The 14,071-nt window shown below is 40.8% G+C and overlaps 1 protein-coding gene across 1 annotated transcript; it reads right to left on the reverse strand.

The window, feature by feature from the left end:
• Window positions 1–3,773, reverse strand: LOC148038992 (pentatricopeptide repeat-containing protein At5g27110-like). The gene has a single exon (XM_087674846.1). The coding sequence runs from the start codon at window positions 3,561–3,563 to the stop codon at window positions 1,107–1,109; it is 2,457 nt and encodes an 818-aa protein (XP_087530972.1). The 5' UTR covers window positions 3,564–3,773; the 3' UTR covers window positions 1–1,106.
• Between the last annotated feature and the right edge of the window lie 10,298 nt (window positions 3,774–14,071).

Here is a 14,071-nt window from a genome sequence, read left to right on the forward strand (position 1 = left end):
TCTCACATACAATTCAGGAAGTGTCCGCTGGTAGGTGGTGGCCGGTGTGTAAACTATTGTGGACGGAAGATGGACGGACACTTATTGATAACGAAAAGTGTCCACTGCCCAGTGTGTAAGCAGGTGGCGGACAGGTGACCGCCCAAGTCAAATTTTCCTGTGCCCACAAACTGGGCACAGATTGGGCGGGCAATGGCGGTGTGTAACCACCCTGATAATCCATTGCTCTCTTAATATATATGCATTTGAATTGTGTGCACCTTACACTTGCATAATGGTTTGCAAGGTGACAGCAAGGGAGAGGGCATCTACTCTCATTTCATTCATAGATAATGGAGCCCTACACCCCTCCAGACACAGACAGAAAATTTGAACACGATAACCAAGTTAACAGAATTGCATTCATTCACCAGTTGTAGTGACGAGCAGCATTTCACACGACCTCTAGTCCAATGTGCAATCATAGTGCCACCTTATTTTACGATTCCCATTCTGCGTAGTTTTTACTGAAACAACTAGGAATTTAGATACTGAATCATTTTTCATTCTTCAGCAGTTGGCCATTGTTAATCTTTTCTTTACACGTTTCTGGGTATTACAGTCTTTGCACTTAATTAGCTAGAGGGACAAAACAAATTTATGAAAACAAATTAAAGTTTTCCAATCTTTTTTCATGAATGTAGTAACACTGCACCCTATTGCACTTAAGCTCTTCTTCTTACATGATCTATCTTGTGTAATGTTGCTGTTAAACTGTTACATGCCTTCATTGGCTTCAAGAGCACACAAAGTTCAGAAACAATGTACGACTGCCTGAATTCACCAACATATCTGGGTAAGGTCAATGTAGAAAAAAGTGATTGTAGGAGAAGCAAGTGTCTTAAACATGCCATAAGTACCCAAAAGTGTCAATGACTAGGGAGACATCAATGTGTAAGCTTCCATAAGACAAAATTTACCTGCTGTTCTAGAGGAAGAGAATGTCACCTTGTCAAAGATTACCCAGTCTGCTATGTGTGCAGTTTCAAGCTTATAAACTCTCAAAACTTAAAAAATTGCTTCTGTGGACAGTATAGTACAAGTTTCAAGCTTAAAGATTCCTGAACTTAAAAACTGCTTTCTGTGGATAGTAAAGCTTTATCGAATTGTATTTCAGGTTCAACATCACAAACTAAAACTATATTTGGAATATATCCTCCAACTTTCAGTTGTAAATTGTAAAAATTTGAGGTATAATCATTTTGGTCAGCATCTACAAGAAATTCAATCAACGTCTTATTCAGCTCCATTAGTGCACTACCAGGCTTTTTCTTTGCCTTTATACATTTCCTTGCTTCTTCAATTCTGCTTGCATCACTCCATCTGCCTGCATTTTCGTACATGTCTGCCATAAGCAAATAAGCAGAGGCATCTTCTTCATTCGCCTCCACTAGCAACTGAAAGCATCTTTCTCCAAGTTCCACCTTCCCATAGATCTTAGAGGCACTAAGAAGAGCCATCAAAATTACAGAAGAAGGAGGGCAGTCCATAGTTGTTATAAATTTCTCTGCCTCATGGACATGTCCTGATCTTGCTAAGAGGTCAACCATACAGGAATAGTGTTCTATTGTTGGCTTTATCTCGTGCTCCTCTCTCATCACCTTGAAGTACTCTTGGCCTTTGAGGACCAGGCTAGCATGGCTGCATGCGGCAAGCAGACAAGCAAATGCAACAGAATCTGGCTTCACACCCAGCTTTTGCATGTTCTCAAAACATTGCATGGCCATGTGAGCATCATGATTTTCACCATATGCTTTTATCAGTGCAGTCCACATTATAACATCCCGAAAAGGTAATCTGTCAAACACTTCCTGTCCTTCAGTCACAGAGCCACATTTCCCATACATTTCTACCAGCATGCCACCCACAAATGGATCTCTTTCTAGTCCTGATTTCCTGATCTCAGTATGTACTTCTCGACCTATTTCCAAGGCTCCTAATGTTGCACAAGCTTTCAAACAGACAATATATGTGACAGCATCAAGTGACACAGCTGCAAGCTGCATCTGCTTGAAACAAGTCAGCACCTCTTCATCAAACTTATGCTCAGCATATCCAGCAATTAGTGCACCCCATGATACTGCATCTTGAATAGTCAATTTATCAAATACTCGTTGTGCTTCTGGAAGTGACCCACACTTTGCATACATATCAACCAGTGTATTGCCCACATAAAGCTCTTTTTCTAGTCCCCTTGCGGTCACTGCAGCATTTACAACATGGCCTATTTCCAGTGCTCCTGCACTTCCACAAGCTTTCAAGCTGCAAACGTATGTCACATAATTAGGAAGTATACCTTCCCATTCCATTTGTTGGACACATTTCCCTGCCTCCTGAGCAAGGCCGTGCTGAGCACATCCCGCAATCAGCCCATTCCAAGTGACCACATTTCGGACTGGCAACCCATGAAGCACATGGTATGCTTCTTCAAATGAGCGGCATCTGCCATACATATCCACCAATGTGCTTCCGACATACAATTCTCTTTCAAATCCCTTCTTGATAGTTTCTCCATGTACTTCCTGACCTATTTCTAAATCTCCTACACATCTACAAGCTTTCAAGCTGCAAACATAAGTCACAGAATCAGGAACTACATCCTCCACCTGCATTAACTGAAGACACTTCCTTGCTTCTTTTCCCAGCTCATGCTCAGCATATCCTGCTATCAGTGCATTCCATGAGACCGTGTTTCGAACTGGTAGCAGGTCAAACAGATGTTGTGCTTCTGCAAAGGAGCTGCATTTGGTGTACATATCCACAAGTGTATTGCTCACATGAAGTTCGTTCTCCAATCCCCTCATAACAACTTCAGTATGCAAGGCTTGGCCTGTTTCCAGAGCACCTATGGTACCACAACCTTTCAAGTTACAGGTAAAAGTGATTGCATCAGGGGAAACACCCTCCATCTGCATTTGTTGAAAGCACTTTTTTGCTTCCTCACTGAATCCATGTTCCGCATAACCTGCAATCAATGCATTCCACGAAACCACGCTCCGACCTGGCAGCCTGTCTAATACAGCCTCTGCTTCTGCAAGGAAGCTGCATTTGGTGTACATATCCACGATTGTGCTGCCAACGTAGAGGTCCCTTTCCAGTCCCCATTTGATGATATCGGCATGCAATCCACGGCCCTTTTCCAAATCTTTGAGGCGAGTGCAAGCGCTGAGCAAGGCAAGGAAAGTACACTCATCCGGCTGCGCCCAATGCTGGCCTTGCATCTGATGGTAGAGGTGGAAGGCATGCTGGGGACTCCCAGAATGGAGGTAGCCAAGCATGAGGGAAGTCCAGGAGTGCTTGTTGGGAGAGGAAAGGTTGTGGAAGGCCTGCTGGGCATCAGCCAAGCTGCCGCAGTCGACGAGGGCCGGGACAAGGAAGTTGCCGAGGATGGGGTGCAGGTCGAGGCCGTGCTGGCGAAAATGGGCGTGCAGGCGCTTGACCTGCTGCAGATCCTTGTTGTGTCTGCACGTCTGCAGGACCTCGATCAGGTTCTGCACAAGCGCGGCAGGCAGCTGGGCCTGCATATTCCCTGCCAGACATGGGGGGCGTGCGATGATTCATCTGCTCTTCCTCGAATCCAATTCGCGCTGACCACAGAAGAGGAACCCCTGCATATTATAACTGCTGTGCTGCCAAAGGGAGACGTATCTCCATGATGCCTTTGGACATACGACCGAGGAGACCCAGCAGCGTTTAGAAGCTAGGTTCACTTCCAATTTCCCAGGGATGGATTGTGAGGATATCTAATATCCTACCGTAACTAGCATTGCATTAAAATGAAACATATGATAAGATTTAATAAGCTAAGTTGTTTTTCCTTCTCGGCGCATACATAAATCATTGACTGTACTAAAATGTGCAAAGAGTTAGACACAATAGCTTTTTAAACGTGATCTTGTATTCATTAAATATCAAAGGCTTACATCGATACTTGAAAAATAAAGGGGTGCCCAAGGGCCAAACCCTTGATTAACACCTCAACATCAATACTTGTAGTCAAGGGTTGCCCAAACCCTTGACTTTTAACAACTCAACATGTGTTAAAAGTCCCATCTTGGTGACCAAATTGAGCCACGATCAAATTTTCACAATAGACAAGGTTCCTTCATTGTTGCCTATGAGAATGGAACCCTTCGCCTTGAGTTTAAACACCATCTCACAACCACTTGAGCTAGCAAGTCTTAGCAAAAGCATAAGCTTTTTATATTGGAAGCTTAACCATTATTTGTAGTGATAGGGCAGCTAGGCAAAGTAATCCCAATGGGTAAATCTATAAAATTATTCAAAAAATGGGACCTAGTGGTAAAAGTATTCATACCAACTACACAACTGCTTTATGCATGGGTGTGAGAGTTCTTTTTAGTTAATACTCTAGGGGTTGAAATACCTAATGATATGTTGTAGCAAAGAAAGTGCTTCAATGTTATCCCTATAGTTCAGAAAGATGTGAATATATATATTCACTTTTTCCATTTCCTTATTACATTTGCCACACAAACTATTCCCCAAATTTGTTAGCCCTTTCTCCAATGCAAATGACTTTGTGATGGATTAACTAGAGGAGGGTAAAATGGTTGGCCTAAATTGGACCACTCCAAATTGATCAAAATCTAAAGTTCTAATGGTCATGCCACCAAGTGTTATGTGTTTTGCTCAAATTGGAGTTGTAAGGAGGCTTGGGCAAGGGGAGGATCCTAAAGCATTAATTAAAACACAAGAAACAATTCAATACATGCTTTCCCCCCCTTAAGAAACCATCATCACTTTCTTTCACCTCCTACTCTAACCTGCTTGTTTTAGAGGCCCCCTTTGCAAAATCCTATTCCTAAGCACAGTGGAGAAGCAATCACGTTAGTCAATTCATTTTGCTCTTGTATTGGTAGTGGGACCAAAAATGTCAAGCTACCTATGTGCTTAATAATGGAACATGAGCGTAGCTCCTATTGCCTCAGGACTTAAACCTCTTTGGCTAACCTAGTCTCTCTGTTCTCCTCTCCAAACCATTAAGTTCACAAACAAACAAACAAGCAAGATGAATAGCTTCAAGGTTGTAGTAGATACATCCCTTACTCCCTTCATTTTGTGGTTAGCCTAATTTGAAGCTTGAGATGGTCCTGTGATCCTTGCGCAATCTCCTCACATTGCCTAATATTAGGTCAAGTTCCTTGGTCTTTAGCCCAAACTTAGTTTTGCTTTGATCAGGAGGGAAGCTGTGTTTTGTTCTAAAAGGCCTATAGATCACCCTAAGTACTAAAGCCTTTCCTAAAAATCATGTGAGCACTATTGAGAGTGAGGTGGTCAAGGGGGGGATACGAAAGCTAAACTAGCAAAAGCCAACCTATACCCATAGGGGTAAACCTATAGTTTTTAGGCATTTAGATTAGGCCCTTAAATTAGTCCTAATATTTCCATAAATTTTCTAGGGGGGGCATATGATTGGTTGAAATCTTTGATTTCCCTATGAATTAAGAGTATCTAATCTTCATTAGATAGCAAGTTGCTTCTTACTATCCACTTGGTATCTAGTTTATCTACTAAGTTCTCAAGATTATGCAAGTCCAATTCCCCCTTTCATTTGGGGTAGTGTGTAGGTAGACCAAGCCACTTTTGAGATATTGGTTTTGCTACCATCTTGCCATAGGAAATCTCTATAAATTGTTCCTAGCTCTTTTAGTCATGACTTGGGGGACTTCAACAAGGGGCTAGTAGATGGAGAAAGGGATAATAACATGCTTCAACACTAGTACCATAGGTGTTAGGTTGCGTTGAAACCTCTTTAAGTAATCTAGCTTTTTATTAATCTTCAACATAACCCACTACCATCTTTGGTTTTATGTGATCATGAATCCCATGGGGGCACCCAATACTCTAAACACTTTCTCTTCTTGACTTTCATTGCCGCCCTGCTCTAATAGCCAAGAAGGAATGGGGTGGATGGAGCTTTTGATGCTTGTTTTGTGGGGATTAACCAAAGGGTCTAAGATTGTATAGAAGGTAGAGGTGCACTTCCAAAATGCTTTGAGGGATGTTTCATCATTATGGATAGTGCTATTTGTTTCGTCAACAAATTGGTTGAGAACCATTTGCTTAGAGTGGGCAAGATGATCCCTTGAAGATTACCCAAATCAATCTCAAGGCATCCTATTGCATCAATTGTTATTGCAAAGAGGAGGAGGACAAGAGAGCAGCTTGCCTTACGAATCTTCTAAGGGGGAATGGGGAGCTTAGTGTACCATTGACAAAGACTCTTGCAATGGCATTGCCAAATAGAACTCCCACAACTTTAATGAATTTTCTACCCAATCCCACGTTGGCCAATGACTAGAATATAAATCAATATAAGTTTTGTCGAAATCAATCTTAAAAGAGACAAAGCCTTGCTTGATGTCTTGAGCATGCCCAAAGCCTTCCCATAATGCAATAATAGAGTTTAGGATATGCATGCCTTTAATGAATCCTTTTTTCTCCCTTTTGGTCTATCTAACTTGTTTGAGATTCTCCTTGTAAGTGTCTTGGCAAAAGCTTTGTATGCTAAGAATAAGCATATATTGGGCCTTGGGTTGCTTAGCAAAACTTTGGAGTCACATTTATGGATTATGTTTATCATCCTAGCATTAATGCTATGGGGAGGACTCTCAAATGGACAAATTCTATCCAAACTTGTAATGGGGGAATAAGAGTTTGCTTAAATACTTTATAAATTTTATTTAGGAGACTACCAAGTATTGTGCTTTTTCCCTTTTTTATGGAGTCAATAGTGTTAGAAACTCCCCATTATGAGAATTCTTAATCAAGGATAGTTGTAATTGACTTAGGGACATCAACCTTCCTATGTCTACCATTTTGTATAGGAATAAATAAGCCATTCAAATAGTTTAATTCGGGGATTTTATTTTGCGGGCTTTCATTTTCGTTCTTTTCTAATCAATCTCTTTTTTTCGAGCTTTTTCGTGCAATATATCCATTCTGCATATAAATATCTCTTTGTAGCATACCACACATGGAAATATCTCATGTCATGTGTGGTTTGCATGTATACATTCATAGCAGGATTACTAATTCACAGTCATACTACCTGTGGGCATAAAGTGACACAAAAAGAAAATAGAAATTATTCACTCTTACTTAAGGAGTACGACACGTCGCATTTACATGAACACGCATCAAGAAAACAAAACCAATGGAAAACTAGTAAAATATACGTGTCAAATAGTCGCAAGGTACACTCTCCTAAAAACAAATCAAAGATCCCAATGCATGTAATCTCTTAGACAAAATCGGGCATAGTCACATGACGAATTGTATAATAAACATATAAAAGTAGTAACAAAATGAAATGTCTAGAGTCTCTCGAAAAAAAAACACACACTCTCTCTCAGCATGGTACCGGTCCACACACTATGGTGGACAAACACTCCCCATAGAGCACATCATCTATTTCTAGACACATGCAATGTCTCATCTCCTATGCACTGGCCCGCGCCAAACCACCACACCCCGCAAACACATCCAAAACATAGTTGTAGCACTTCGTAAATGTAGCCAGTAACCACCTAACCATATCACCAATCACATATCACCAATCAAGATATAGAATCTTTGTGGCCATGCAAGTAGAAATAATGAAAATACCATACAAGGTAACCTGAGAGCAAAAACATGCAAGACTACTTACCGATAGAAAAGATGAGACCTCTCTTCTCCGCCTTTGACAATGACACCATCAACGTCCATGGGAAAGACACAATCATCCATTATGTAGCTACGATACGCTGGAAACAATCTCTCTGAAATCTTCTCCCCAGCCTCTCTGTCGTAGCAAGGCACAACATGACCAGCACGATGCCAAGACACACAGTAAGATCAAGTACCTATTCACGAGTGGAAATAGAATAAGTGATCCATGTTTTTATTTAAAGCATGTAACACAAACTTTATTTAGAACATATAACCATACGTTCAACGTATCCAACTTTTTTATCTTACCGCCTCTCTAGTAACGGGATGTCGATAAGCCTTGGAGTCACACATGAGTGTCCAAGTGCGGTGAAGCACAAGCCCCACTCTTGCTGCATCCGTAATAAACTCACCTATATGCTCTGCTAAGCAGATAGTGACTAAGAATCCCTGGTTGGCCAAATACTCGCGAGCAAGGTCCATACAACCCATAACTAGACCCTTTGAGAACGTGTTCCACTTGGGAATAGTCATGCCCTCTAAAAACAACATTGGCGTTATGATATATGAGAAGTGAGTTTGATGTAAACCTTGTGTGATAGAAAGCATAACTTACCCAATGGGATGGGACCTAGAGCATCCACAAGCAAGCTCGTAGGAAAATCCGCAAATATCAATTGAGCCACCTCTTGACATGGAACTCCATCTTTGCTATAAAGATGCATCTTTTGTGTTGCAAAAAACTTGTTGATGCTATACACAAAACAACATAGTCATTAATGCAAAGTAAACGATGATGCAATGCTATATGCAACATGTAAATTGATGTTCTTGCAATATGTAGTTGTCATGTCTACCTATCAAGGGCAAATCTATCAATTTGGGTCACATCCACTAATAGAGCATCGACATATGTTTGATACTGAAACCCTGCAACAATTATTTCAAAGAAATTTATTTTTAATAATCATGCATGACGATCTTCATGGGCGACCAATAAAGCACATGAATTTCAAGTTAATATAAGACTTCTCACCTACTAAACGGGTCATAGGTCGCCTCTCCCAATTCTCTCGACCAAGAGATGACTCTGCAACAAAGGAGGTGGTGGGCGCCATAGAGGACTCTGGCACATTTTTTCTCCCTGGATCTGTAGAGGTGTCTAGTTCTCCCATAAGCCCTTTGCCTCTCTTGTCAACAATGCTAGCAAGGGGAGTAGTAGTGGCTCTGGTAGTAGCTTCAATAGCATGTGCATTACCTTAAGTACCTTGGGTGGCATGTGTAGCATCCTTGCTAGCTTCACTAGCCTGAGTACTTCCTTTTGCACCTTTGGTATCCTTGGTTGCTTGCTCCTCTATAGTGGTGGGTGCGGTAAGTGGTTCATGAGTATCAACTTCCTCCTTGAATCCTACATAGTATCATTCACTCTTAGATTCCCATGCATGAGCACAAAAACTATTGCTACAAAAGCAACGAGATGTTTACATAGATTGAAGTACTTACTCTCATGCAGATCTTTCTCTTGCTTAGGGATAACCCCCACAGGGTAATCCAGCCACCAAGGGCAAACACTTGCCTCCCATGCCGTCAATTTTCTCTCACGTAATGATGGAGAATACATAATGTTCTCGTCACGAACATCAATCCACTCTCTTGTGAATTGCGAAGCTGCATCCAGCCTCTTCTCTTCTACACATTGTAGTATCCACCTGCAACATTCTTGCCAATTACGCAAGCAAATGCATGCAATCTAATATGAAAATTAGACACACAATCTCCTTTATATAAGACAATAGTTTTATCATAATAAACCAACCACCCAACCTCGAGCTTTCACGTGGAGCTTAGAATAGAAAAATCAATAACATAAATAGGCTTTCAAGTGCCATTATATCTACTACATTTAAGATGAAGAGTTTACAAGTAATGTTCCTTTGATCAAAGCGGGTGTTTTAACGTTCAAAATAGAAAAATAGTTTTAATGCTAACCTATAAATCACACGTTTGGCAGAAAACTTAAGCTCTGGCATCTTCTCTGCAACATCTGAAGATTTCACTCCATCTAAGAGGTGTACAAAAGCCTTCACAAGTTTCACAAGCGCTTAACATTAGCACATATACATTTTAAGAAAGAACTTAAGAAAGCAATATGAATGCACTGCATTGAGTCAACCTGCACGACATGATTCTTCATGTTAAGCTTAAAGAACTCCTCAAATGAATCTGGTAGCTGTGGACCTTCTACTTGTATCCTTTCAATCTGAAACAGTGCCTCTGAATGCAAGTGAGCCCAATATGTCTCTTTCTTCATGTAAACTCGAAAGAGCTTATAGTCACCAAAATGCGGGTATTGGGGGTGTTTGGCCTTTGTGAGACTCATAAGATGCAACAATATTTTTTTCCTGTGATGCACAACAATATACGCAAATAGAAAGCATTGAAGAAAAAAGCATCACATACACACAACTTGCGTTATATATACAAATTACCTTTCCATAGGGATTTTTGAGCTTGTGAGAGAATACAACTTGTCTCTTGTGATCTTGAGCATGCTTGCATCATCCCACTTTAGCCCAAATAACAACTTAAAGAACTCATCACCATTTTGGGGATTAGCAATGGATAGGTACTTGTAACCCCTATCCTTAAGGCGCTCCTCTTCCACCCTTGTAGCCTTCTCCAAACATTTATTCCTCTCTACCTCATCTAGACCAAGAGCCTCAAGCTTCGCAGTTTCTTTTGAGATGAAGACATGAAATTCATCCTATCATTCCAAAAAAAAAACTAAATTAGAGATAGAAAAGCACATCTCATACAAGTGAGCCATAGATAGAAAATCACCTTCCATACAAGTTGAGATATTAAACCGCAAGGAGAGTTATACCATGGAGCAACACCATGATAATACCTTGCCTCTATACTCATCTCAACCTCAGCCCACTTCCTCATGGCTGGACTCAATCTATCTAGAATGGAGTCTTTGTTTGCAGTACCAAACTTTTGAAACATATACACCTCATGCGCAATAGTTGGAGTAACATGAGCTCTGGAAATACTATTGAAAACAAACAGAAGCATAATATGAGAATGTAAGTATAACATATTACAAAGAGGAGCATAGTTAAAGGAAGAAGACTTACGCATTGGTGGTGTCTAGTGCAAGTAGTAGCTCTGCTTCCGTCGCCTTTGGCACCTCAATGAATTGGCACCATACACTAACATGGTAGTGAGCATAGTCGGAGTACTCTGTAATTGAAAACCAACTAACATAAGAATGGGATACAAACGTTCAATACTTGCATGCATAGTGGACAACTTACTTTCTTTGATGCGTTTCCACCACGTTCTAAGCCTGTGGTTTCCATCCCAAACCAAGAACTTTTTACCCTTAAGGTCTTGCCACTCTCTTCCAAGAGCCCTCTCAAAGTCCTCATTTTGACGCCATATTGGACCCCATTCATCTAGATTGCTGGTTGTCGCAGACATGGTCTCCCCTATCGGACCTTCAACTAACAGAAGGAAGTGTCCCATAGTCTCAAGATAACCAGTGGAATCAAAGGAAGGAATCAACCACTGGGCATCATCCGTAGCAAATCTGACTGCCTCATGAGCCACCAATCTGTAAAGAGGCACAAGAGGAGGCAACGTCCTCTTTTTTATATAAAATTGACTCAACACATCCTTCATCAGGCTGCCTAGAGAGACTTGCTTGCCTAAGTTCCTTGAGTGCTTCTTTTCTTTTTCATAATCATTCTGCCCTTGATCACTATCACCACTCACCTCTTCTTTGTCATCTAGACTATCATGTTGCACATTAGTCTTTGTAGGAGCAGATATTAATAAGTAACAATAAAAAACAATAGCATTAAACCAATCATATATAATGGGTAGACAATATATACATAGATAAAACAATACATAACAATGAACAAACAGTCATATGTAAATGAAATGGACATATAAGTGACTACCTGTGTGCTCCGCAACCCCGTCAATTGTATTGGAGTCCCCATCCACTTGTGCTTCGTCATCAATGTAGATACATCTTTTTGGACCATGTCCTTTCTTTGTTGAAGGAGTGTCCACTGATCTCAAATGCGATGATGCTTCTTGCTCTAAGATTCGCCCAGGAACACATCCTGAATGTAGCTTCATATAGACTTCACGACTACTATGAGGTGACACACATTTCTTTCTATTTCTAAGCACTCTTTTAGGTGCCATAACTTTCTCTGCACTTGCAAATAGATACACAATCAACCTCTTTAAGCTTAATAACCCCGTTTTTTGCTATCTCATGATACACAATGAACCTCTTAAAGTTAGAAAATTCATGAATGGTGCCTGTGCAAGGTGCTAAATGCCTCTAGCTATGAAAATGAAAGTATTCGTACAATTAGCCTTTTCTCATTGTTTGGATTTAACTAAAGTATATAAGCTATGGAAAAACTGAATGTGACTGACCTTTGGACAAGAGTATTTCACGAAGATATTGTGTTTAATAGCACTTACTTTGTTAATTAAGGTGGTGAAGGATAGGGACTAACGGATGTCTTATGGATCCATGAATCACCACTATATTGATAGACATGTTTACTATTTATAAGACCTTTACTTTGAAGGACTTAATGCTATAGGAAACATGTGGAATGTTTTGACTATTGAACTTTAACATTTAGTATGGCTCATGTCTACATAACAAATTTTCCTGAGCTGAATGAAGGGATCATAAGATGTGATATCGCGTGAATGCAGCTTGAATGTCACTTGCTAGGAACATTTTAAGTCAAAAACCCATCCTTTTGAAATGACAAACAGTTCTTCCCAAATGTAGCAACATGGTGTCCCTTTTGCTTGGATGATCTAAGTTGTTAGAACATTTTCCACTCTGCATTTGTGGTTCTACCTACTCCACTCGGTAACCTAGAAAATATTACAGATGATCGTAGTGGAGGTAGACCTTTCATGGAGTTCCTTAAAGCAGCCAAATACAACAAGACTTTTAATTGAAGCCCACCCATTGTCCGCATCTACGCGGACGATTGGGAGGCTCCCACCCTCGATGTTCTGTCGTCGACTTACAAGACAATTTACAAGCATTTTAAGCCTAATGCAAGTGTTGCGTAAGCGAAATATGCTCGTAAGGGTGAACATGGTGCAGGAAAAAATTCAAGGAAAGCACGCTTAATACACCAAAGCAAAATGCACCAAAAAGAAAATGAGTGCATAAGCCCACCCATCGTCCGCGCGGACGCGGACGATTGGGGGGCTTCAATGTCAACGATTGGGACGTGGACAACGTGGATGAGCTGCATGACGAACTGATGGGGTGAGAGCTGCGAGCATTTTGCTTCAGAGAGGCGTACCTCAACAAGGGCGAGCTGATGGTGCGAGAGCTGCGAGCTGATGGGGCGAGCTGATGGGGCAGGAGCTACGGGGCATTCCTCAAGGGTGGAGCCGTGGTTTGAGGAGGTTCCAGGCTGCAGGTCCATGGAGGAGGGACGCGGGTCAAAAAACACGTGAGAGAGAGAGAGTGTGTGTGGGGGGGGGAGAGTGTGTGTGTGTGTGTCGCGAGAGAGAGAGAGGGAGAGAAGGGAGAGAGAGAGTTAGTGTCTAAGTCTTTTTGCCTTGGTCTAGCTATAGAGAGAGAGAGAGAGAGAGAGAGAGAGAGAGACTAATAAGCTAGTTAGTCTCTCTCTCGTAAGTTAGCTAGTCTCATAAATAGTTAGATATATAGTTAGACACATAGTTAGCCGTTAAATAATTAGGTAATTAATACAACATAAATAAATCTTAAAAACATTAATTTAATCTAATTTACAACATTATTTTGAAAAACTCATGGGGCGAGAGCTCTTAATTATGAGTGCATAGTTGGTTATTTAGTTAGATATATAGTCAGAAATGTAGTTGGACGTTGAAAAACTCACAAATAAAAACCTCGCGAAGACAGAGAATGAGAGAATGATAGAGGGCAATAAAGGTGAAGGATGGCGGGTGATTGAGTTGTAAATTTTGCTTTTAATTTCTGATGATTATGCTTATTTATTATTGCTCTTAAATGTCGATGAATGACTGTGGCTCTTAAATTTTGATGAGTGTGCATATTCATTATTTAGTCATCTCTGCTTGTAGTGATGGTTGCTATAGCTTTGAGGTTATTCTAACCCTCTTGTAACTTCCTCCATGCCTCCCTTTTTTCTCTACACGGTCATCCGACGGTGAACTGTTGCCTTCTCTTCATCAAATACACATTGTGAGCTCTATTCAGAGTTTTCTTCTCTTCATCAAATACTAACCCACCAGAGGGCACAACATGTCGAGTTTTGCTATTTTGACATGGAGACTAGCCAGT

Source organism: Lygodium microphyllum, chromosome 3 (assembly GCF_053477565.2).
Source record: "Lygodium microphyllum isolate KBCC chromosome 3, Lygodium_microphyllum_v1.1.10, whole genome shotgun sequence".
NCBI classification, from domain to species: Eukaryota; Viridiplantae; Streptophyta; class Polypodiopsida; order Schizaeales; family Lygodiaceae; genus Lygodium; species Lygodium microphyllum.